At 40.9% G+C, this 27,687-nt stretch overlaps 1 protein-coding gene across 2 annotated transcripts in view; it reads right to left on the bottom strand.

The window, feature by feature from the left end:
* Positions 1-332: 332 nt before the first annotated feature.
* Positions 333-27,687, bottom strand: part of LOC120566601 (protein diaphanous homolog 1) — a 113,222-nt gene continuing 85,867 nt past the window's right edge. For both annotated transcript variants that reach the window (XM_039813132.1, XM_039813131.1), the window contains 10 exons: positions 20,580-20,678; positions 20,324-20,418; positions 19,587-19,688; positions 18,992-19,231; positions 18,156-18,285; positions 17,844-17,968; positions 17,549-17,713; positions 16,879-17,011; positions 12,103-12,192; positions 333-843 (listed from right to left, as the gene is read on the bottom strand). In XM_039813132.1, the coding sequence (XP_039669066.1) occupies positions 656-843; positions 12,103-12,192; positions 16,879-17,011; positions 17,549-17,713; positions 17,844-17,968; positions 18,156-18,285; positions 18,992-19,231; positions 19,587-19,688; positions 20,324-20,418; positions 20,580-20,678 (1,367 nt within the window). In that variant the 3' untranslated portion in view covers positions 333-655. The remainder of the gene's footprint in view (positions 844-12,102; positions 12,193-16,878; positions 17,012-17,548; positions 17,714-17,843; positions 17,969-18,155; positions 18,286-18,991; positions 19,232-19,586; positions 19,689-20,323; positions 20,419-20,579; positions 20,679-27,687) is intronic.

Raw genomic sequence — 27,687 nt, forward strand, 5'->3', positions numbered from 1 at the left:
ACAAGACTAGATTTCTATTGGTTGGCACTTTTTTTTCAATAACACAGAGAAATTATTAACATTTACAAACAGTAACATACAGTATACCAGGCAAATACAAAGCAATATGTTTCATAGTGTGAAAAAGCGCAAAGTGGTCTTGGCCTGGAACATCCAAAGAAAACCCTATGAGGCACCTACAAGATGTGCCATATTCCAGACATCCCCAGTCTAAATTAGAGATTTGGAAGAAAAGAAAACAAAAAAAGGGTGGATCACTCCTGAGTCTTTGGAATCGCTCAAGATGCCCTTTGATAAATGACAAGTGAATCAAGTGAAACAGAAAAAAATAACATGAACAGATATGTGCACATGAAGAAAGCAATTAAATCTTTATGACAATGGCAAAGATCCAAAAGTTGATGACGAGGGACATCCATCCAGGAGTTGTGGCTGAGGTCGGAGCCCCACCTTCATCCTCTGCCACTCCCTGTCCTCCGAGAAGCCACAATCAATACTACCCTAAAAGATGGTCCTGTTAAGACAAGAGTCGGGGAAACAGGGCTTTTTTTCCTGTGAGCTAATCTCAGATTGATATCGGCCCCTGAAATGGCTACAAATACATCTGCGTTTGGATATCACTAACTCTGAGTAAAAAACTTTCTGCCCTGTGTGCCTAATTGGACCGAGAGAGAGTAGGCTCCAGTAACTCCTCTAATGACTCAGCTCCTTCTAGTTTAGGCTCCACCTTCTCCTCTGACTTTTTCTTCTTAGCAGGCAGTTTGCTGGATGAAGGCGCGTCTTCCTGCATCAGCTCTTTGGCCAGGATGTTGGTCACTGCATGACCAGCTCGTCGGTGGTTGGCTGAGAAAGAGAAAGACAGAGTGAGATAAACAAGTAAAGAGACCATAGTAATTTAGAGGTCATGTTTGTATCATAACAAATCCATACAGATATGTCAGTGCATGCCATGAAGAGACATATCTGATGTATGTGCAAAAGTATCATATCATATTTTCAGTTAGTCAAACAGCACCACATACGCAGACAGACACTTAACATTTTCACTGACTGAGCACAAAGTCACAAGCATGTGCCTCTGAGAACACCATAGACTTGTGTTTTGAATGATAAAACCGAAAATGGAAGCTCCCTTTCTTTCCAACATACACGTACATGCATTACAATGACACACAAACACACAAATGGCTTAATGGTGTGGCTGCGTATGTGTGTGGATTAGTGTGGCATCTGGAGCAACTCACTGCTAATGCCAGATTAGACTCAACTAGATCTTGACAAAGTGGGAAACAAAAATAAGGTCTATAAGGGACCTTTAGAGGAAGAGGGAATGATGGTATGGACGAATGGAGAGTGGGTAAAACCAAAAAAAGAAGGTACGACACCATGATGAGAAGGATGATTCATGCCGTGGGAAGATTACAGAGGCAGGGATGAATGAAAATGAGACGAACATGGATGGAGAGATCGAGTCAGAGGAGGAATGAGCTGTAAGGAATGTCAGAAGGAAGGAAGTAGTAAAATAGATCAAAACCAAAAGTGGATTCAGTGAGGAAAGATAAGAGATGCACAGAGAAACACAGCGAGTGTGACAGATTGTGCCCTGAGGATGCTGTCAATTTCATTCTCCTACCTTCACACACACACACACACACACACACACACACACACACACACACACACACACACACACACACACACACACACACACACACACACACACACACACACACACACACACACACACACACACACACACACACACACACACACACACACACACACACACTCCTGTGTGGGAGGCCAGCAGCGGCCATTTTGAATTATATAGGTCAGTGGGAGATTGGGTTTTTCTGTTATGTTATGCCTGGTGTATGTTAAGAACGTAGACTCTATGAATAAAAGGTTAACATAAGTACAGGACACATGTTCACACTTGTACACATGTTCCTGTTGCTACTGATGAGAAGAGAGAAAAAAAAAAGATCAATTCAACAACATCATGATGCAAAACCAAAAGCAATACACATGCAAATGAACCATGGTAACAAACAACAAACCAATGTTTGACACATGGTTCTGATGGAGCAAAATAAACACACAAAAACACCAGTTACCGAACAGGTCTCCAGAACTAGCTGTGACAAAGACACAATTGAGTCTGGGGAGAAAGAGAAGGAGGATTTGGAGATTTAGAGTCATGTTCACAGTTGACTTGTCTTCTTTATATGCAAGCCTCAGCTGGACTGATCAACACAGACAGCTGGGGTGTCAAATTATCATTTCACACACTTTTCTTGGAGAGGCACACAGATCGCTCTGCATCTCTTATAAACACAACTACTTCAGAACACTCTCTCACTCTCTCTCTGTCAACTCTCAAATATGTCCTCCATATCTATTTTTGTCCCTTTCCAAATCTCTCTCTCTTACTCATAACTTTCTAATTAGAAATTATGCAAATGACCCCAAAACCGAAAGAAAGGGTGTGCGTCAGTGTGGGTTTTATTCTACGTGTACTATGCTGAGCTTGTCCCAAAATAAAATCCAACCCACAGAGAAAAGCTCTTCAAAAGGCTGTCAACCCAGCTCCTCTCCTCTCTCATCCTCCTCCACTCCCTCTTGAGAGAGAAGACAGAGAGGAAGAAGAGAGAGGGGGATAAGAGTCAGGATCAGAGGGTTGTTGCATTGCAGGCAGCAGTTTAAAAAAAAAAAAAAAAAAAAAAAAAAAAAAAAAAAAAAAAAAAAAGAAACAGAAAAATATTCAGAAATGTGCACATTTTCTCTGGATTTAAATATAGTTAAATTACATGAACTCAACCAGCCTCAGAAGCAAATACATCCCCTAACAGAAAGGTTTCACTGAACATACTAAGTTAATTTAAAATATCATATTACATAGATAACACAAGAAATAAATGAAAAGGCAATATTCTATGTTGTTGTTATTGTCAACAGGTCCCATGAAAAGACCATAACAAACGTGTTTGTCTCTCAAAAGTTCCAGTCTGTCTGTGGCCCTCAGGTCTAATCCTATCTGTACCTACGAGGCCCCCACCAGGAAGTACCATAGGGCCCAAAAAAACTTCCCACAGACTAACATCATAAAATGTACGCACTGATTTACAGATCGTGCGTACATTTGAGTGTCACACCCCACGCAAAATGACTCGTTTCACTATGAAAATTGAATCCATTCGGTCCAATTACATTTGTAAAGTCTAGAAGAGCCGCACGATTAAATCATTTAATCCCCATTCAAGTTAGCGGAGTGCTAAACCAGAGGTAGCTAGCTCGGCTGGCTGAAGTCCCTAGTGCGCCTGCTCTATGGGGGCCACAGTGCTGAAGCAGCCAAGTTACCATCCACTAAAAAACAAATGGAACGATCATGCAGCTCGTAGCGGACACCAGACCAGTCAGATTGAAAACAGTTGTTAAATACTGTATGAAAGGAGCTGTCTAAAGTCTGAGAAAACAATCCTGATAAGGAAACAAAGGATTCAGTGCTTTTGGAACTCGACCCACACTACATAGGAATGAAAAGTCAGGATATCTCGGCCTCTGCTGCTTTGACTATGACGATTATTTTTATCTGTCTCTTGCAAGCCTCTAAACCTTGTGAAGTGCAGTACAATAATCCATGGAGTACCCCTTTAACATGTGGCACTACAAAGGTGGAAAACAAGGAAATACTCAGCATGTGTATCCAGAAACTAGCTGTGATGTTGACTAAATGATCCATGCACTTGGCATGAAGCCTGGTGTGTGCAGCAGTAGGAAACGAGACGTCGGGACTCACAACAAAGACTGCTTTTGGGTCTGTTTACTGGTGGGCGTGAGGTTGAATGAGTGTGTTTGTACATTGAGGGTCGATCAGTGGCATAAAGAGTGAAGTGAAAAGATCATCTGTAACACATTACACTCCAGGAGACTAAATAATGACTGCCTGATGAGGGAAAGAACGCTTTATTATACAGAATGTGAGTGTGCTGACCTTGTGAGGGGAAAATACAAAAACAGGGAGAAGAGTGAGGAGAGAATTTGCAGACATGTGGGTGTAGGGCAGCTTGAGATGAGAAGCTAATAAGAACTAGCTCAGTGGCACCTGAATGAACAGAAATTCTGAATGGTGTGATGCCAACTGAAGCAGCCATCTTTATTCTCTGATGTTAACAGTGCCACGACTAGCATGATGGTGTATTTGCAGATGTAGGCTGGACCTCCTTCAGTGTCTCCATCTTAGCAGAGAGTCATATCGCCCTCCTCAGGCCACATTGTGTAACACACTGCTGCTCTGCACTAGAGAACTGTGGGAAAGAGTGATGTCATCTGGCACCACTATTGGCTTGTTTGGGTTATTATTAATGTGCCTTTCATGTCACTGAATGGGCTCAACTGGTGCATATGTGTGGCTTACTGGCATGCCTTACATAAAAATTCAAATTGCACACATGCATTAAAAAAAACTAAGAAATGTGCCCACTTGTCTAAAGTATATAGCATGTTATCCTATGTTTATATTTTAGTAGTAGTAGTTTAGTATAAGTATAGGGTATTCTAGCATAATATTAATATTGGGTATTCTATATCTAAGTGCATTATGCCAATGTTTTTCCTTGTATTCTGTATTGAGCAATATAAAAATATTTCATTTGTTGTTTTTCCATTAATATACATTTCTCCCTTCTAATGTCTAGTCTATTGTCTCAGTAGGTGTTTAGTATGCGTGACATCGCCAGTGTTTCAGTAATGACTTGATTGATGAGTGCTCTTCTATTGGTCTGATCTATTGCCTCCTGTGTGTGTGTCTTTATGTGTGTTTGTGTGAACATCTGTGACAGCCCAGATCTCTATAGGGGTATTTTTTCTATTTGTGTAGGAGCAAGCCGTCTGCAGAGCAAGCGTGTGCCTCTATTGTTGCTATCCCCTTAATCACAGTCTCTCTGTTGTGATTGGTGCTTTGTCAGCTAGTTGCTATTGCAATTGGTTGTTCTGGCAAGGGTCGTGACCCTGCAGATGGTTCTATAGTGAGTGTTTAGACACATCATTCCTCTACACACGAGTCTTAAACTGCTTTAAACATACACACAAATAAGCTAATGTAGCCAAGCTGACAGTATTCATACGAAAAGGACAGACAGACCGTAACTTACTATCTAAAGCAGAGAGCCACAGTAGCTATGTTTCCATCGACCCGTTTTTATCCGAATTAAGTGATATCGAATGAAAAATGCCTTATGGAAACAGTAAAATCCGACTGAATTTCATGAATATCGACTCAAATGAAATACGTTCGGTCTCATCGGATTTTCTCTTGATCGATATACGGCTTATGCGATAAACGCTGATGGAAACGTTATTTGCCGAATTAATAATGAATTGCGATTAATTTTTAGGTCATTTTATGGTTGCAACCCGCAATAAAACGAAGAAGTAGAAGTTTCAGTTCATTTCCGCCCAGTATTTCCGCTCGGTTTGCAAAACAAAAACAGATGTAAGTGGACAAACGAGGAGACAAGATACTTTTTTTATTTAATTTACCAGAAAAATATAACAGCTATTTTAGATAGCAAAAATCTAAGAAATGGCATCATTTATCAGGAGCTCGCGAAGGAAATGACCAACAGTTACGACAGGGACATTAAACGCTTAACTTGAAAAAGCTTAACGTGGTTTAATGTATCTAAACAACGATGATCATCACCAGATTTATCATGGTTATATCTTGTCATGAACACCTAAGCCTGTCAAAAAAACTAAATCGAAATCCAACGATTATAGAAGTTATCTCACGTTAATATTTTCTTCATCAGTGGCCGTATTAATATTATTAATATGGCGAGGAAAAAGCTTAATGTGGTTTAATGTACCTAAACAATGATCAATCATCACCAAATTTCTCTTTCATATTACCCATCATAACCACGGAAAACTGTCAAATAATCTAACCCAAAGTCCAATTATTATGGACGTTATCTGACATAAAGCGTTTCTGCTTCAGGGCAGCAGAGCGGCTGGGGGTTGACTCTCCACGGTTCTCATTGGCTTTATAAGTCCTAATGTGAAAAAGCTTAACATGGTTTAATGTACCAAAACAACGATCAATCATCACCAAAAAATCCTCTTCTATATTGCTCATCATAACCACTTAAAACGGTCAAATCTAACCCAATGTCCAAATATTATGGACGTTATCTGACACATTAACGTGAGATAACTTCTATAATCGTTGGATTTCGATTTAGTTTTTTTGACAGGCTTAAGTGTTCATGACAAGAGATGACCATAATACATCTGGTGATGATTGATCGTTGTTTAGATATTAAACCATGTTAAGCTTTTTCACGTTAAGTTCAAAAATGAATGGAAACACCATAAAATGTCTCAAATCAATTCGATATACCAATTTAATCGCAAAACAGCATGTGACGTCATTACGCACAGGTGTTTATTCGCTTTAAAGCTGTTGGATGGAAACACACTTTCACCAGCTTTATTCGCATGAGTTTTTTTACCGAACTTCAGATAATTCGATTGACAAGTGGATGAAAACTTAGCTAGTGTGATAGTGTTTAAAGCCTCTGAACACCCACGCAGATGATTATAGTTACTCTGGCTGATTAGACCTCTGCTCAGGTTTAAAGTGGGCTGGAGTTTAGATGGGAATATATTAGGTCACAAATCATTTCTACCAATAAGAATGATACAACTGTAATTTGTCCTGCCCTAACAGGTGCAACAAAGCTAAAAGGAGACTCAGGAAGATGTCAATCAATCAGTCTAAACACACCCACACAGTCCTAGGAAGAGGTCCAATCCGCCAGATTAACTGAAAACACCTGTATGGGTGTTTAGGGCCTTTAAAAAAAAACTATGCAAGGCTGTCTGTCCGCTGGAACGTAACGTGTCTGTTTGGGTGCATGCATTGGTATGCAAACATCCATGTGTCTTTGTATCGGCATGCAAGCATCTGGTGTGTGCGTTTTGTCTGTATGAGCATAAAAGGGGGGTAGACAGACGGAGGGTAGACATCTGTGGATACCCCATGCAGTCTGCTCATTCCACACACACACACACACACACACACACACACACACACACACACACACACACACACACACACACACACACACACACACACACACACACACACACACGAGGTGCAGGTCAAAGGTGAGGAGATATATAGCCTCTGCAGCCTCGTGGCTTTCCATTCAGTCACAATGCCGTGACACAATAAGCATGACAACACACTCAAAAGGCCCTTAGTAGTCCTTTAACACAAAGTTGGTGACGTTTGCAGTCACCACAGCTGTGCCTAGATGGAAGTAAGAGGAGGGGAAGGTACGGACACACTTCACGTACTGAAAACCAAAACATGCACAATAGTGGTTACTAGCTCCAAACAAATTTATTTATTTAATTTATAATCAGCAGATATAAAAATGTTGCCTATATTTTAAGGATACACACTCATAGCATCCTAAAACCATGCTTTTAAAACCCTTAACACATCTACAGTAATATATATTTGAGAGTTATTGCAAGTGTAACTTTTTAAGTGTTCATTTTTGCTTGGCAGAGAGATTGAGTGCCGTTATAATGTACTGTAAATAAGGTGGTCATAGAAAGTTGGTAGCAGTTAAAGTTCTGACAACTGACAATTTCAAACAGTGATGGTGTTCATTGTATGATGTCACACAGGTCAGCCCCAGAGCACTGATAAAATGCTTACAAATTTCTAGCAGGTGGTTTCACAATATGTCTTGCAACTTGGGTTTGATATACATGTCTGACTTGTTGACAAGTTGCAGCCTCTTATGTTGATGGGAATTACTTGTAAATGTATTTGCAACAGGAGATGAATGTACAAATAGTTCAGTAACCAGTATAATGGGTGCGCTACTGTGGCCCAAATTTGACGTAAGATTAGCGACAGATGTAATGTGGTCAGTAGGCAACAGCTCAGGTGTTTGGGGATGAGACACTGTATGCAGTATATTTTACATCCTTTGGTTAAAATCAACATTTCACTGTCATTTGAACCTTTCCAACACCCATGTTCAACTTTTAAATAGATTTGTTACCAATAACTGCAAAACACATATGCATAATAAGCACACTATTACGTTACTGTGACAAAGTTGCAACAAGAGTCTATTTTTACCTGTGGTATTTGTATGTTTCTATTTTGTGGTACATTATGTATACATATGTACTGTTGCCACAATAGGCCACCTTAGAAGTTGTCCTCAAAGTGTTTAAAAGTGTGGCTGGGTTAGCTCAGTCGGTGGAGCGGGCGCACATGTGGAGAGGTTTATTCCTCAACGCAGAAGGTGGTGGGGTTTGGGTCTGACCTGTGACAATTTTCTGCGTGTATTCTCCCTCTCTCTCCCCTTTCATGTCTGGCTGTCCTATCCATTAAAAGGAGGAAATGCCCAAAAAATAATCTTAAAAAAAAAGCCATGGGAAGACCATTTATTTTGGAACATAATGCACACACTTACATTTTCCCTGCAGCTCGTTAACCTTAAAGATCCTATGACATGCTGCTTTTTGGATGCTTTTATATAGACCGTAGGCAGGCTAATGTAGGTAGACGGTAATGTGAGATGCCCTCTGATAAAACACCGTCTGGGTCTAGCTGATCTGATTGGATGCAACAAGCTGCAGTAGCTTGATAAGCAATATCCCTAAACGTATTATACCTCACATTGTAATTACAACTATAGCATGCTTCAAGAACCCCAACAAAATGGTCATGACCAAAATCTCTTTGTAATTCAGCTTTTGCAGCTTTGTATCATTCCTTGTTTTATTTTCTTATTTCTGACAAAGACATACAGAGTACGAAATAAGACTTTCAAACTCAGAATTAAGAAGCTACGAGCAGCACCTTAAGGCAGCAAGATTCTTCTACCAGATCAAAAATAGGGCAGAAAGTCTGAGTGATAGCTCTGGGCACTGGTTAATGTAGGACAACCTGTTAGAAATGGGTTCATGCATATTTTTACATTTCCGGAACTAAGAAGAATATGCTTGTTGCCACTTGATTTGTGTTAGAGGGTTGACAAAAACTGTAAAAGATAACTCTCTGTGTATTACATATGGGCATAAAGGCACTGGTGATTTGACAGACATGAGATAAGTAGATATTTTTTTCACATTTTAGAGGAACTCTTATATAATGCTTCATTACATTTAACATTAATACCCTCGATGTATTATCATGTCCTACATGAAAACGGGCATCTTGACACTAATGTTATTCCCGATTAATACTCCAGTTACCTTAAATGCAGAACTAATTAGCCTAAGCACCTGTTTTTAATGTAGGTAATTATGTTGGAATATCAGGCAACTGAAACTCCTGTTAATATGTGGCTTCATTGTGATGCTGTATTCCCATGACCCCTCTACTGCTTTGCTTATTTATAGATCCTTCAAGCAGATGAACCTTTGTTATGTGTTGGCAGGCGCATTACGTGACATCTGATCAGTAATATCATTGAACACAAGAGTTAAAATCAATTGTATTTTAACTGCATGGAAAAGTAATTAGAGTGAGATTAGATAAGCAACTGGTTCAACTGGCCTTAGGGCTAGTTAAATACCATATCTCAATCAGTGAGCGGTGGAGAGATGAGGAAACATCTCTTTCCTAGAGCTGTGGTTCCTTGATATTGTGTTGTGTTACTATAACAGGCACAGAACAAATGAAGTCTGATTTGTGTCCACTTTTCTGTTCTGTATGCAGCAAACTGTATTGATGTATTACAAATTATGAAGTAAACACTAAAAATACTCTGCTTGCGTACATGAGCTAGATAGGAGTGTTTTTAGTCCGTTCATACAGGCTGCCTGTGGCCACAGTACAGCCAGAGACAGGATGTCTCTCCTACTTCAGCTCCACTAAATTAAGACATCTGACTCAACCAACCAAAGACACGCTCCTTTTGTGTGGATAAAGGACTTCCCGGGTGTACAAAGCAAAGTGGGTAACTGGAAAGGAGCAGCCTTCAAACATAAGTGAATAAAATATAAACTCCTAACAAAGCTAAGATTGCCTAAAGACCACAGCAGGGCTTCACCCCCCCTCCACATCAGCCATGGAAAACCCTGAACTTTGGCAAAAGAAAACAAAAATGACAACATGGAGGGAATAGAGACAGGGAGGAGGCACCGAGCAGAGATGTGATACATACAACCACTTATATTTTCCTTCTCTTTCCTCCCACAGACAAGTGTGCATAGGATGTAAGGCTCTCTCTCCCCTTCTCTCTCTCTAACACACATGTTAAGGTATTTCCTGTTAGGAGTCTGAGGTGGCCAAACTGTATTATGGGTGACTGACTGAGCCCTCAAGTGGGCCCCATTTTCTCTCTTACAGTGCTCCTGCTTCTCCCTCCATTTCCTCTTTTCACTGTTGTCTCAGTTTCGTGGGGATGAGCCCGAGCTGTTTGTGATTAAAGAAAGTTTGCTGCGATTTTCTCAGTGTGACTTAGTGGACCACCGAGGACCACTTGTTACAACGCCAGTTTAATTGCGTTGGACAATTACTGTTAACTGGCTACATACATGCATTTAGTGACTGAAAGAAAAAAAAAAGAAAGAACGGAAGATGAAAGATGTAAAAAAAAAAAAGAAGGAAAATAAGAGTGCAGTCTACCCTCCGGCTCTGTGCTATTCCACTCTGGAGCACTGCTTCACATCTGGCTTCTATTAAGGGAGGTATTGGGTTGCACACGCTCGTCCCCAGCCTCTCTTATGTGTGAATACTCAACCCACACATGAATGCATGTGAACAAACACATATGCAGGCTCTCTCTCTCACTTAATGGGCACCGGACACTTTCCCGCTCACATGGTTACACACAAGTTTCCTAACACAAGGTATCGTATTACAAAGTTTCTATCCTAACAGCTCGCACTGCCTCATTTTCATTTGTATGGTCTTACCAGGACACATTTCCCACAAAATGTGGTACATGTACAATTTAGAAGACCGAAAACAAAAAGGAGGGACAGAAATACTCTCCAATAAGTGAATGCTACTGGATTGGGCAGTGGGACACACAGCAGAATAAGTAGCTAACCAGATTACGAGCCGGTTTCTATGAGCTTACCGACTGAACAACATGGCCTAAATGACAATCAATACAGACTGGATTTGGGCTGAGGAGTAAGTCCTCATATACAGGACATGGACTTCTGGCTGGCTCAGTAATGACCAAAAACATTCATATTTTTTTGTTCCAAGATAAAATAAAATAAATATTTTGAGTTAAATGATTTTGACACTGTAGATTTTATGATATATTTTCATTTACACATTTGCAGTGAGCTGGGGTTTCAAACCCTACCATAAAACCTTTTGAAAAAGGTTTCTACTGTGTAAATTGCATTTTGGACCATGACTGGCTTCTCAACTGGTTGTAACTTCACAAAATCATACTGATATGTACATGTCTCATTTAAGGTGAGCACAGGAACTTTCCCTCTTCAGAAGATGAATTCTGGTGTCAAACTGCACAGGCATCACTGTATGTGAAGTAACAATACTTTAATGATTCATATTTTCTTCATATTTTAGCCAGTTCATTTTTTTCACCCTATTGCCCTTTCACTGATGCCACTTCCTTAAACTTTATACCCACAATATGGTTTATCCTCCTTAGCTCTACATTCATATTTGTCCTATATTTTCCTATTCCACAACCACACCCTCACCAGTTGTTCCACTCTTAAGTGTCCTGATGCCCACACCCTCCCTCTTCTTTTGTTGTTGTGCCAGCCATTGGTGGAATTGGCTTTGCCCCCCTGTAGCCATGGCCAGAGAATACAACCACAACCCACAGTCTCTGAGCCGTGCAACAGATGGAACAGAGACATGGGGAACACAAACAAGTCTGTTGTTGTGTGTTGACAGAAGCATAGAGACAGAGAGGAAGAGAAATGGAACACATTTGTCTCATTCAGTATAGTACGCATACCACTAATGTGTGTGAAAGGAAACAGAAATCTGTAAATCAAGTAAGACGTGAAACTTTTATACATCTGCATGTTTTCTGAAGATATACGGCTCTGCTTGTGTACAAGTACCTGCTTGCCGTGGTCCTCTTTTTCTCCTGAAAGCAGCGCCGGACTGCAGCGCCTCCAACAGGCCATCCATGATACCAGTTTCATCATCCTCTGTAAACATAACAGCAAAACATCAGCAACGCATCAACAAACGCTGGATTAAATCAACATTTGGAGTCTTAACTTTTAATCATGTCATACACACGCAACTATTATTGCAACCATGTTATTTTCAAATCAATACAACCCTGACATATACACTTATTTTCTTTCCCAACAACAGTAGAGGGATTGGTGGTTTTTCTATACCCTCTACCTATCTCTATTTCTCTCAGCTACGCAAACACACATGTGGGCAGGGAGGTGATTTACCAGCCACGTGGCCATGTGGGCAAATTAGCTACATTAACCCAGATAAGCAGTGACCTAGTTCAGCTACTGTCTCTGCTAAGGGCTACACACTACACTTTCAGGGAGGTAACCTCTATAACACACACACACACACACACACACACACACACACACACACACACACACACACACACACACACACACACACACACACACACACACACACACACACACACACACACACACACACACACACACACACACACACACACACCATTAAAGCCAAGTATGCTGACTGAAAAGGAACTTTGTATCTGTGTACAGGTACAGTTTGTATTGGTGGTCTTGGTGTTTGTTTACATGAACAGTGTTTGTCTGGTAGTCTTAAATGAGGGATCAGGGGAGGGGCAAATAAGAGGGGGGGGGGTACTCCATGGCAATGTTGCTGTGTGTACAAGTGTGTGAGTGTTGTCATGATTGTTTTGTGGGCAGGATTTAGTGGCACAGCTCAGCGCTCAGGCAGATGGTTTTAATTAGTTTTATTTGAATCTAAAAAGAGACAGAGGGGTCTGGAAAAGGGGGCAGTGAGGTTGGGGGTTAAAGGTTTATGTCGTCACCTACCCAACCCCCGAACACGAACACACACACACGCACACACACACACACACACACACACACACACACACACACACACACACACACACACACACACACACACACACACACACACACACACACACACACACACACACACACACAAATTCTGCAGTAAGCCATGAAGCAGATGGCCTGTGGTCTCGCCTGTCACGTCAGAGAAAGTCTCCACACACTCCACAGGCCTTCCACAGCTCACATACACCCCTCAATGTCCATGTCCTGGAACTGCACAGATAGACTAGAATGATATAGGCCACGTTTTTCTCCTTCCGGGGAAACACATCTGGCCCATATCCACTCACACTAATCACATGGTTGGCTTAAACTACTGGTGCAAGCACACAGATACACACATCTATTTGTGAAAATGTACTGGAGGCAATACAGGGACCAAACAATGACCTGAAACAGGCTTACTGATGACAGAGTGAACTCCCAACTAAAACTAGAATGTCCTACGGCCAGTGCACTGTATAGCATTATAGATACAGCTCTATAGTGTTTTTGTGTGAGGGTGGCCTTGGGAAACACTATATCATAAAGCAAAGTATTAAAGTCTTCTTTATCAAAGGGAAGCTTTACAATGTTGTGTTCGTTAGTGATTAGTAATGGGGCTAATAATGGGGGGAAACCCACTTGTGGGTTCAATCACTTATTGATAATCATGTGCTCTTGTTACATTCACATGATTTTGGTGTGGAACACATCTGGTTAATGGTGTTATTATTGAGAATCAATATATCATCAATATCAAAATGGCATCAAAAACTGTGGTAGCAATATCAGACTCAGTACAACAATGGCATGGATTGGGAGCAGCACAAACATGCACACCCTTCACACACATACAACTACAGTGCACGAAACAAACAAGGTATTGCCTGGAGCAAGTAAGAACATAAGATGGATTAATTAGTGTAACAGCATTAGATCATGAGCTCTTTAAGATGTCTCTTTGGATCTGATCTACATTGGATGCACACACACATTGACAGGTTCTATATGGCGCGCGCGCACACACACACACACACACACACACGACAGTATCTTGCGTGGAGCAGTAGCACCCCTAATGGACATTCACACAATAACAGATGACAGTGCGCGCACACGCGCACACACACACACACACACACACACACACACACACACACACACACACACACACACACACACACACACACACACACACACACACACACACACACACACACACACACACACACACACACACACACACACACACACACACGACAGTATCTTGCGTGGAGCAGTAGCACCCCTAATGGACATTCACACAATAACAGATGACAGGACATGAATAGAAATATTTAGAGAGGAGTAACAACACACACAGAGAAAAGGTAAAGGAGTATGAGAAAGAAAAACTGTATTCAAGTGGGTTGGTGACTGGATTTCTATATTCCTAATGTGCCATGATCGTGTCCCTCTCTCACAGTGGCCTGGAGTGAGGCAGGCTACCCAGGCTTATCCCATCTCATCCCCCCTCTCACCATGTGCTTTTCTCATCTCCTCCTCTTAACAGAGACAAGAACATAGTCTAATCCTCAAGAGAGCATCTGCTGCCCTACTCTCCTCCTACCCCTCCCCCACACTACTCCCTCACTTGCTCTCTGTGTAGAGCACGAGCACTCCTAGTGGCAGTTCCCATACCAGCATGTACCAGTGGGTGTGTTAACCACACATGCGCACACCCTTTGCCACATACATAAAAATCACACAGCGTCACACAATCTTTTACAGACAGTACTGACACCTAGCTGTAGAAATGAGGAAAAAGCCAGTTGCTAAGTAGTCTGGCATCTTTCCAAAGATAATTGTATGACAGCCAGGGATGGATTTTTCATTACAGTAGTAGACAATATTATCAGATCAAATTAGAGTAAAGATCTTACTTAAAGCACAGATGGTGAATGTGGACTTTTGGGTGTGGCAGTCTGTTACTCTGATTACTGAACTTTGTTTCATTAAAGCCAAATAAAGCAAAGTAATAGGACTTAATGTTTAGATGATCAAAAGATGAAATAAGTAATAATCTACAATGAATTTAGAAGGATCAGTTAGTCACAATAATTATCATCACATGCTTAACACATGTGCAAAGTAAGGCCCCAGTGAGTGAGCGTCTGTCTGTCTGACTCACACAGGAATGACAAGGTCACAAAGTGCAAACACACAGTGACCTTCCGGGGTTAACCAACAACTGGGACATAATGTGTACGAAAAGACAGAAAGTGAGAAAGAGGAACATTCAGAGGATTCATGAGAAAGTGAGGGTGTGTGAGTTGATAGGTGGGGAGTTGAAAAAAAAAAGGGAACAAAGAAGATGTGAGCGTGCGAAAATGTAGCTGCTGAAAACAACCTTGATGATGGTTATAAACAAATACAGAACAAAGACCAGGTGTGTGTATGTCAGATTTGTGTGTGGTTGAATTTAAATAGGGGGGTGTTGAATGACTCCCGGCTACATGGGCAGTCAAATATGCCACCTGTATGTAAATGATCTCTAGTGTGTGCGCACACACACACACACACACACCCCTTTGATGCACTATTATGTTCCATTGGCGCATGCCTCTAGAGGTATGACATTTGACTAGCTTACTTTCCACCACAAAATGTCTCCTCCATACTTTAAACACAGAGACAACATATTCCAAGTGGAGCCTTGATGCTCGCTGTGTCTTTAAGTGCCCTTTAAATGAACAACAGGGGAGGGAAAGGAAAAAAGAAGATGGAGTGATGGAACAAAAGCAAGAAAGAGAGGAGAAGCCAGCTGGAACATGTACCACTAGGAGAAAGGCCAGAAAGAAAGAAAGAAAGAAAGAAAGAAAGACAGACAAACAGACACAGACACACACACACACACACACACACACACACACACAAACACTTTTTGGCCAAAGCAAGGGTTTTCCAACACATAGGCAAAGAATAACAAAAAACATTCACAAGAAAAAAGACATTTTGTGACACACATACATACACACAGGCTGTAGAATATTTTGACTGTTGAGTCCCAGGAGAACATGACTGGAGCCAGAGTGAGAAGGAATGTACTGAAACTAGGTCACTGTCTGAGAGTAGTGGGGAAAAGTGCCTGTGCATAAATGTGTGTCTGCAAGGCAGGATTTGAGAGTTAACTGTGTGTATACGAGGATGAGCGAGTGAGAATGTGTGTGTGTGTGTGTGTTACACACAGGACAATATGCTGCTAGCATCTCATAGAAGAGTGTAAATATGTTTTTGGTGATAAAGAGATTTAGGCATCATTTCAGTTCTCTTTTATGGAGGCAAATCTATCATTCACCAGAGGAGTGAAAGAGGTCAGGGGGCTCCTTATATACATCCTCCTTGTGCTCACTTTCTGTGGAGCATATTGTTACTTCCTTACTTCAAAACACAGGTCATCAACATTAGATTAACTCTGGTCCATAAATACTGGTGGGTTGTTCTTACACAAAGACACACATACAAATATTCCACAGAAGTGTGGACTCTGACTGCCCCCAACTGGAATCTGAGGGAAATACAAACAGAGTAGTGGCGTGTTTTTCTCTCTCACGCAGTCTCACACACACACACACACACACACACACACACACACACACACACACACACACACACACACACACACACACACACACACACACACACACACACACACACACACACACACACACACACACACACACACACACACACACACACACACACACACACACACACACACACACAGTTAAACAGATATGATCCAGCAATTGTGACCTGTGTTGATGTCAAGAAGCTGGCTCTTCTTGAGTTTCTCCTCCTTCTCCTTCTCTGCCTTTTCCCTGGCCAGCTTGGCCCTCTTGAGCTTCTCTTCCGCCTCCTTCCTCTTCTGATTCTCCTTTACTGCTTGCTGGTGAGGTAACAAAGAGAAAAGGATATCACAGTGTATGTATGCAAATTAAGATCAAGTGTTTGGTGTGGATAACTCCGTGTGAAAAGTATGAATGTGATTCTGAAAACAAAATTCAAGAAGACAGATGTATGATGGAACTGATTGATATTTGTGTATGTAAACATAACTTCAAACCAATTGGATGGCAGTTATCCACAGCAATTGGCAAAACAAGTTACCTCCTGTGGGAGCCCTCACGAACAGGCACATTTACAGTTGATGTGTAAACTGACAACATAATGGAGTCGTCGCTCCCTTTCATTATTATGTCAATACAAACAGGTGTGCAGCCGTTTTTTTCTCTTCCTGGTTTGACACTTTCATCTTTCCCTCTTACATCTACTTAATGTTTTTCGACTCCACTTGTGTGTACGTATATCTTTGCGCTCTATGTGTAAGAGTTTGCGTAGTTGTAATTTGCGGATGGTGGGTAAAGACTGAAAACCACACCTGCAGATCAGACTTAGAGTTAATTCACATGCATAAAAAACACACCTGGAACATGTTTTTAAAGGTGTTGAGGTCCCCAAAGAATTCCTCTACGGACATTTTTCTCGGGTCAAAGACAAAGTACTCTCCCAGGTCGGAATATTGCTTCTCCATATTCTTATGCAGTAGATCCAGCTTCTCAAACTGCTCATTGGCAGTACCCACAAAAATGTAGAAACATGGTGTTAAGGAATAAAGAACATACATCAAGGTGACAGGTCATAAAGATCTATTGAATTTTGATATAAACAGACTGTTGCTGAATAATTATATGACATATGTAACTGAATGAAGAGGATATGGTCATCTTCTCCACAAACAGGTCCTTGTCATTCTGTGGAGGAGGGAAGGTTTCCAGATCTTTTTCCAGGCTCTTGATCTGACGGCCCATCAGCTCAAGGTTCTTCTGAATTGTCTCTGCAGAAACTGCAGGAAAAACATTAATGATGCAAAACATGTAGCTTATAATGGACTATTGTTTTTTTCATATGACTACAACATTGAGAGCTCACTGTACTAATAAAGATGCATGTGATGTGTAACCAGGCATTGTCAAGCATGATACTATGTAGGGATGGAGATGTATAGACATCAGTTGGGATGCCTCATGTACCTCTGCTGGCCTTTTCCACATGGATGAGCTCGTCGGTAAAGCTCATGACCTCCGGATACTGCTCCTTGCACACATCAGCGAGGAAATGGAGCAGTGTCTGCTTCAGATCAGCTGATTTGGTGTCACGCAGCTAATTGGGAGAAGGATTGATTTAAAAATGGCACACTGAAAAAGCAACCAATCAAAAGTATTTAATGTCTGTTTCAGATATGTGGTAAATGGATATGCAAGCAAGATAAGGGTTTCCAAATTTCCAGCATTTATGAATTCGCGCCCATGTTGCCAATTCCACATTATGAAAGATAGAAATACAATAAAATGAATAGTAAAGACCACTGTTGTTACACTAACTTGGTGTAGCATCATTGTACTGATGAAAACATTATGGGGCCATCTGTACATGTTCATATCTATGTTATATATCCTACATACCTAAAACTAATATTAAAAAGACATAGGGGAAAACCCTTGCATGTTATTGTCTATGTACATGTGTTTTTACTTCACTCAACTATAATATAGAATAATATGGCACAGGAAGAGATTATGCTATTGTTTTTGTTTAGTATGAGACTACAATTCAGTGTTGAAAATAGCTGAAGCCTAGCATAGCAAAGACCTGGAGAGTGAATTGATTTAGTGTTTGCTGTCACTGTGATTACACTGCAGGTAGGGCACTGTTAAGGTGAATGCTTTACTCGTAAGGGACTTATGTAATTTACTATATGTCAGCATTTTCACACCTGACCTCCAAGAAGTACACAAAGGTAAGACTAAAGGCCTTTTTTAGTGTGTGTGTGTGTGTGTGTACACACTATGCCTACAACTCATTTTACCTTGCACAGGTATGATATGGAGAAGCCAAATGCATTTCCATTGCGCGAGCCAGCATTCATATAGTTCCCGACAAGGAGGATGATCTCGAGCAGCTTGGTGAAATTCTGGCTTTTACAAAGCTCCTCACAGGCTGCTGTCACAGACACTACATCTGGCTTGATGTTGTTCAGCTGCTCCTCAAACTGCAGCTTGAACAGGATGGCCTGAAGCCGTGGCATCAGCCGCTTCACGCCGGACATCTGGAGAGAGAAAAGAGGGACCCATTGCTGGTATGTTTGTTGCCACATAGATTGCGTGTGTGTGTGTGTGTGTAGTTATGGGTGAGTAAAGGGGATTTCATTCATTACTCACATCTTCCACAGTTGAACAAAGCGGTCTGTGTTTAACAGCATTAGTATTTTCCGTGTCTAATATATTGACAACGGTATGACTCTATCTCAGTAATTCCACATTTTCTATGCCTCATGTGCCATTACACTAAATACCCTGCTATGTTTAGTCTAGCTTAGCTAGGAATTCAAACTATACAGATTTTACAAAATACAAAATTGTCTGTTTTGTGGTTTTCATTTGTGTGCGCGTAAGTTTTCTTACCACTACTCCAAACTGCTCGGACTCAGCCAAGTCATCATATTCATCCTTCATCTCACCAAGGACACTCAGCTGCTCTGTTGCTGGCAGTAGTTTGATCAGGTTCTATATGACAATGAGAGCAAAATATACAAACTATTCAGGATCTGGAGACACTTATGTTTTTGCCACTTACATGTGTCCAAAACTACTCCTTAAGAAAGACATGGGTCTACACAAAACACAAAGACCGATTAATAGACCCGTGATAGGAAATTCGTCTGCGGGGTATATCACTGTGAAGGACAATCAGATGCAGATTCAGCTAATAAGCAGTAGCTTTGAATCGGAATCAGCTTTAATAGCTAAGTAACTGTGTACACATACAAGCAAAATGACATTTGTGTGAAGAATCTTGAAGATTGTGTGTTCTTCTGCAACTGTGATGCCCATCTTACGCTGCCAGGTCTCTCTTATAAAAGAGATAATGTATCTCAAGTTAAATAAAGGTTACATAAAATGGCTTGCTGTCACCAGAATATACTATGAGCTCAATAAACATTTCTCCTCTTCGTTATAGTCGCTCACAATTTGACAAACATCTAATACACATTAAACTGATCTAGTCTGAAAAAGACCCCAGAGATAAATACAAGGAAAACTAACTTTTCTTGGCCTACACCATACTGTTAGAACAGTAATAAATGGTTGCTCTAACAGAAACATATATACTAAGACAGCGGCAGATCTGAGCTTTGTACCTGAACCATGGACTCTGTGATGACCTTCTCATTAACCTCCAGGATGGCAATCTTGATCTCCTCATACGGGAGACGGAACGATCCCAGGAAAATGGCTGTATGAGCAAACACAATGAACAGCACTTACTAAAATCCATTAAGAATTTAGTTAAACACACTTTATCGTTGGCATTTCAATAAAGGTGTAACGCATTTAAAGAGCAGTGTCATTGGTGTGGGGGTATCAGGCTTTTAAAACAGATTGTAACAGACTTACAAAGGTTCTGTGAACACTTGGAGTCGAGGATCTTTAGTTCCTTCACCTTCTTTTTCTGTGCCGGCTTATTTTCATCTCCGCCGTCCTGCTCCTTTTTGGCTGGAGAGGTGGAGAGAGAAATGGGGAGGGTGGTGGAAGTATTCAGAGGACAGAAGAACGAGATGACTTTGTTAGAAATTGCATTTTTTTGGTAACTTTCTTAATGTGAGATGAGTAGTACAGCTGGATATGAACAGAAAGAATGTTGGAAAGAAGGACAGTAGTAAATGCAGTGGGTTCTGTAATAGAGAGAGAAGTGGATAAGAGGGATGGATAGAGGGCCTATGTGATGCTATAAAGACTGACAGACTTGGCATGGCCTTCACTTTTTTCCATTTCATCCCAACTGTATGGTGTCATGGAGGCGTTAGGATTATTTTATCAGTAGCCTTGGGTATGACGGAACTGCTATGAAATGGCTCTAACACTGGGGGAAAAACATCCCTGGTGTGTGTGGGCCTGGTAAATACGGTTGGACGTTTGTCAGCTGTAAGGGATTTAGAGTTTGCAATCAGCTTACACACATGCATATACAGTACATTCTATCACAAGCACACACTTGACAGAAGCACTTCACATTAACTCGTCCTGACAAGGTCAGGATTGAAACTGTAAGGATGTGTCAGTGTGTGGGGGTGAATGTGCACTGGATGAGAATTAGGAGTGAAAGATGAACAAGCACATGGGTTTGACCACATGATAGCCCACTGTACACAGCCACATCCGATCTGAGGTCAGCAGAGCACTGGATGTCACAGCTGCCAATATTATCTATCTACTCATACTCAATTTGAATTCATGTGAAAGTGCAGTAACAATTATTGTTTGTCATGATTAGTGCAAACTGCTAAAATCATTAGTGGATCGACAAATAAACTGACAAATCTGACAACTGTTTGGTCATTTAACAAACATGTTCTGGTTAGAGATTTTAAGGAGTTGTTTTGTATTTTATATATATATATATATATATATATATATAATTTTGTTTGGGTTGAGGTAACTTGAGAAGGGCATTTTACATGTTTTTGGACATTTCATAGACAACATCTGAATATTAATTCATAATTAAAACAATTTCTGGTGAGGGCCTTAGCTGGAATATAAATAACAATGGAACAGGTAATGGAAAATGCCTATGAGTATGTCTCAGTACCACAAATATTATATATTCCTGTTCAACAAGTATATAAAAAAGAAGAAAATCCTATAAGAAACAATGGCCTCAACCATTTCTCATGCCTTAGTACTTTCCGTATAGCTAATAGTTGATACACACTTGAAGATCTATTCTGCACACTTTATTTCCAGTCACTCTTTAGGCTTTGTCTTCTTTTTATGTGGCCTTATCCGTGTCTTGTCTTTGTAAAGACCAACCAGGAAACAACAATCACTGTCTGAAAAACAGACAACATGACTGCTGGTGCAGGATGTACAGTATGAGTATTCTGTCTCTCTTTGTCTCTTTCTGTCTGAGACACAGACAAACAATACACATCAAAATCAGACCGTGCGCGCTGAGCACCCCACCTGTTTCCACTGCCCGGAAACCGAAGCTAAAATGAAGTGTTTCACTACAACAGACAAGGCTATCTGGACTGAAACTACTGTAACCACTGTAAAACAATGACTAGATGCTGTAGAGACAGACCTTCTTACCGCTGCTTAATTACTACAGTGTTACTAAAATTAATTATCAAATGTAATTTAGTTTTACCTAACCAGCTCTCTGTACTCCATTTCACACTCATTCCACCATCTTTCCCCACAATCTGTCCACATTCAACCACAGTTTGTTAGATAAGTGAAAAATAGTCTCATTCAAACAGCAACACTGTAGGTATTCTCCACATAGACACGATAGCCACTACAGCATAACAACTCATTCATCCATCTGTCCATCCTCCCATTTGTCCAGTCAAACAGTGCTTTGTCTCTGCGAGAGGCAAATCAGTCGGATAGTCTGTTAACGAGTCCAGGCCTCTTAATGAGCTCTTCATCTCTCCATTTAGAACACACACTTGCACACAAAACAGTCAGTCAGTCAGTTGACTATGGCCTCAATAAGTCCCATTGTTTCACTCAGCGTCAGCTTTATGAAACCCCTCTCTCAGAATTTACAATCACTTGTTTCTAAAGTTTGATTCAAACCTTAGGGCAACCTGATCTGTTTGAACTCTGTTCTTCTACCGTTTGCATATAATTTGTGTTACAGTATAATCAGCTGTGTGTATCACTACCATGAATCAATAATACTATTGTGTGTCTAACACGCCAGCCATATTCCCTGCTGAGAGCAGGAAGCAGAGCAGGAAATCAACCATTACACACACACACACACACACACACACACACACACACACACACACACACACACACACACACACAACACACACACACACACACACGCTAGGAACATCCACCAGGACATCTGAGAGGAAACAACATAAATATCTTCACACAAACATATAAACACAGCAGGTCACAGCTGACAGGTTAGGAAGAAACTCAAAGGAAGTGACAAGCATCTACAAATAAACATCTTAGGACAGAGACAAACAGGGACATGGATAATGACCTGAAAAAAATCCACTTCTTCAAGACACAAAATTAGGTAAATAATACATCTAAAGATGATAGTGAGAGAAAAAAAGAGATCAAAATATCAATAAAAGCTTAAACCTGTTAACAATGTGTGTATACATACAAATGACTTGTGCAAAGACAGACCAGTAAACATGCTACAGCACAGATGAACGTTTAATCTAGATAGTATATAATCTCAAGGACTGGCAATCCAGTTAGTCTGGGACAAGACTAGTGACCTAGTGATGGCATCATGTCACTAGGTCAGTGTGTGCCTGTGTGTGTATCTCAGAGAGAAGGAGAGCCGGTGTGTGTGTGTGTGTGTACATCCGTGCTATAATAGCTACAGTGCCAGTTGCACTGCGTAGCTATGTTGACATCATGGTGATTCATAAAATGGGGTCTGGTGTGCAGATTGTAAAATGGCTGCTCTGTGGTTTCCACATGCACAGTCGGCTCATTTCATTTATGAGCCAATGGCACCTCTAGTGGTGGCTATGAAGCACTGCACCATGTTACACTTGGTCATTGTGGGGGAGGAGAGGAGATGACAGAGGCAGAACACATGTGTGACTAGTAGACACACACGCGCACACACAAACATACACAAGTACATACGAACACACTAGTGGAGTTCTGACATCTCAACATCCACATGTTTTATCGTCCCAGCTGCCTTTTTTGTTATACCGTCACACAAAGAAGGCCCCTTTGTGGAAACAAATCACTACCACCCCTACTACCACACACACTCACACGCTCACTCTTCTTTCCTGGAACACTTCCCCCTCGTCTCCCCAACAGCTGTTTGGCACTGAGAGATGATTGTGGTCTGTGTGCGCCTGTGCACGCAGACATGTGTGCGCCATGAAAGAAAAACTAAATTCTTCTATTTCTGACTTCTGTTTTTAATTAAGTGGAAAGAGAGAAAAAAAGCAGAGAGATGGAGGGGAAGAGGAGAAGGAGCGGTGCACAGAATCATCAGGAGCCAAGTCATGCAGAGGTCTCTGTCAATATATAACTGTGTGTGTGTGTGTGTGTGTGTGTGTGTGTGTGTGTGTGTGTGTGTGTGTGTGTGTGTGTGTGTGTGTGTGTCTGTCTGTCTGTCTGTCTGTCTATCTGCACAAAGAGGAGTCTGTTTTTCTGTCAGCAGACCTGAGTGTGTCCTTCAACCCCCCTCCCTCCTATTCCCTTCCTCTCTCGTTCCCTCACTCCTTAAAAGGAGAGAATATGTGGTAGAGAAGGTGATGGGTAGCCAGGCTTGGAGAAAGAAAAGGAAAATAGAAAAAGACAGATAGATAGAAAGAAACAAAGAAAGAAAGAAAGAAAGAACAAGATTGTAAGGAACACAAAGAGAGAGACAAACAAAAGAGGAAAAAAATGTATAGTACACTTTCATTCCTGACCACTCTGAACTAATAGCCTCAACTCAAAGAATAGTTTCAGTCCTCTCCCAGAAAGCTCTTTTCAATCTCTTTTACTGTCTTTTCATGTGGTCTATTCATCCGCTCATCACCACTCCCTGCTTGTGGAGCGCTGCAGTTTATTTTTAACCCACTAAAAGCTTTCAGATGATGTGCTCTATTGTATTATCTGTGGCGCCAAACGTGTTTTACATGGGCCCTCTGGTGGCAACATCGAAGAAAAGCACAACATTAACTTTATATAACTTCAAACTAACTTTTTCCATTCAGCATTCCAGCATCGGAGATTGTCTAAACTGGAACAGATGAGAGGGTTTATAGTTTCAACATCAATATCTCGGGGTAAGCAGTTCTTTGGAAAAAGTAGCTGAGGTTGCCCAATTGAAAGAACCATACAGAGACACAAACAAATCTTTTGCCAACTTTTAACAACAACATAGAGCAAACACTTTTCAGGGAAGCTTAATAACAACATCTTACGTTTTTGGTTTTAAAAGGTTTGCTTTCAGAACACTAAAGTATTAGTACCAGAAGGGGAATGAGACAAAGGAAAAAAGAAAGGGAGGGGGGCATAGAGTTCTTTGTCCAAACTAAACAGAAGGCAGACAGAGGGACAGCTGTAGCCTTGGTCCCTTTAAACTTTAAATGTCCAACATTCTGTCACATTCTGTCTGTGTGTGTGTGTGTTACAATGTAAGCAAGTTTGACAGAAGAAGAATAAGGGGGTTTCCACGGTAACCTTGGGTCTGAAAGAGCCCCTTCATCCTGTTTTTCACTGTGAAAGGAAATGAGGAGAAAAAAAATTCCTGACTGTGTGTGTACGTGTGTGATTGTGTGAAAAGAACCAGATGGCAGGGTGAGGCATTAGGGAGGGGGGACGGGGGCAGGATGTGGGAGGGCCAGGATGCAGGGGGAGGGATTGTGGGAGGGGCTAAGACTGTGCTCACTTGCGCACCCCTGGTGCATGAACAGAGTAACTGCAGCTTATATTTTTTGCAATGAACTAAATTAGACACTACATTTGCTTTAGAAGCATTAAAAATAGCAAATATGTATAGCTAAAAATATCTAGAGTAAATAACAGAATAAATAATTTAGTTCTGATTTACCTTCTGCTTATTAGACTTGGCCTGCTGGCTCTAACTAAACTTTCAAAAAAGACTGAAGGGCACCACACTTCCACTTGTTTTCAAAAGGAGTTTTCCAATAAATTATTTTTAATCTCAAGCCTATAGAATAAGCTTGTTAGAATGTATAAAACATAATTTGCTTATTTAATGGTCTTATATAATGTACAGTTACAAGTACAGTAACTTATACATTTATTCCATTTTATTAAATTCAAAATTAACATCAAATAGCTCTTTGTCATTTGTCTTTGTCATTAAATGTTGGCAATATGGTATGTTGTATCACTCAGTTAAGATCCAATCAGTAATGTTTTAACATATACATTATAGGTATATTTGAGAATTTTGACTGTTCAATTGTTAGTCAGTGTTAAATGGTTTGCCAACTAATTTCATAGTGAGAGGAGGTTGCAAACTGGTGATCTGAATTTTGATTATTTTGTTTACATTTGGATGACAGACAACTTCAATATACTTTAAACTGGAAGAACTCGATTATTGTATACTTACAAAAATCCAAAACAGATTTGTTAACTGTTTGAAAATGAATTTTCTATATTAGCCAAAACATATAAAAATCACAATTTCTGATATTTTCCTCTGCCTCTTACTAAAAAGTATTTTAGTGTAGTTTAATATAGAGGGACATGGTTTATAATCTAAATGTATTGACTACAGGAGGCACAAAGTGCGGGTCCTTCAGTGAGGTTGCTGTTTATGTGTGGAGTCACAGTGCCCTCGACTGGAGAAAGTGGTGTACTGCTGCTAGATGGCTGGCAAACCCCTATACCTGGATACACTGTCTATTACCTTCACACTCCATCTCACACACCATCCAAGGTGTGTGTGTGTGAGAAAGAGAGAAAAAAAGCTAAAAGAAAGAACATACTGATTGTGTTTGTACTGTATGTATACAGTACAAACAATCAGTATGTGATGGTTTAGGGAGTACAAATAGGGGAGACAGAGGAGGATAGAGTGTGTGGAAGTGGGAGAGGGGACAGAGGCTTGAAACAGTGTGTGTGTGTGTGTGTGTGTGTGTGTGTGTGTGTGTGTGTGTGTGTGTCAGTGTTGTTCTCTCAGGGCCATTCTGACCTCTCTATGCTCTTCTGGCCATGAAGGTCTTCAGCAATGACGCATACACGGCACGTAACGGCATCACTGATGAGACACACATACACACACGCACACCGAGTATGTTGCCTGAATTGCTGATAAGGTGCACTACAGTCGACACACCACTACCTTGAACTCGAATTCGCACTTGCTGAAACCACACTAACAGCCCATAAATCCCCATAGCAAATAACAGAGGACACAGACAGAACCCCCCAACACACACACACACACACACAACACAACACACACACACACACACACACACACACACACACACACACACACACACACACAGGTGAGCCGCTGGTGTGCTTATTAAATCAGTCCTATATCAGCCAGTCTCCTTGGGACAGCAGAAAAGATTTACTACAGCAATTACACTGGCTAATTACAAGGAGAGAAAGAGGGAGCGAGTGAGAGCTAGAGAGAGTGTAAAGGAGAGAAGGAAATCACATAAAAAGGAGCAAGAGCAAATAAAGGTGTGAAAACTGAGACGATGAGAGAGCAAATAAAGTGGAGAGAGATAGAGAGAAGTTTAAAGGACAGAAACGATAAGGATGTGACCTTGGAGCCAGCCACAACAGCTGAGCTTTGAATGGGGTACATTCGAGACAACACAAAAACACCAAGGTTCAATGTTTAAAACTCTCAAACCAGCTGTGTGTGTGTCTGACTGCTAACTGCTTGACTCACTGAGTATGTTGAGTAGTTTTTCTGTGGTACTCTGGTAGTCTGTGTGGCACTTTGGTGTTTGTTATTCACAGTGTGAATGTCCTTGACACTGCACTGGCCTTCACAGCACAGTGCTCC

The sequence above is a fragment of the Perca fluviatilis genome, chromosome 10 (assembly GCF_010015445.1).
Source record: "Perca fluviatilis chromosome 10, GENO_Pfluv_1.0, whole genome shotgun sequence".
In the NCBI taxonomy this organism is placed as follows: domain Eukaryota; kingdom Metazoa; phylum Chordata; class Actinopteri; order Perciformes; family Percidae; genus Perca; species Perca fluviatilis.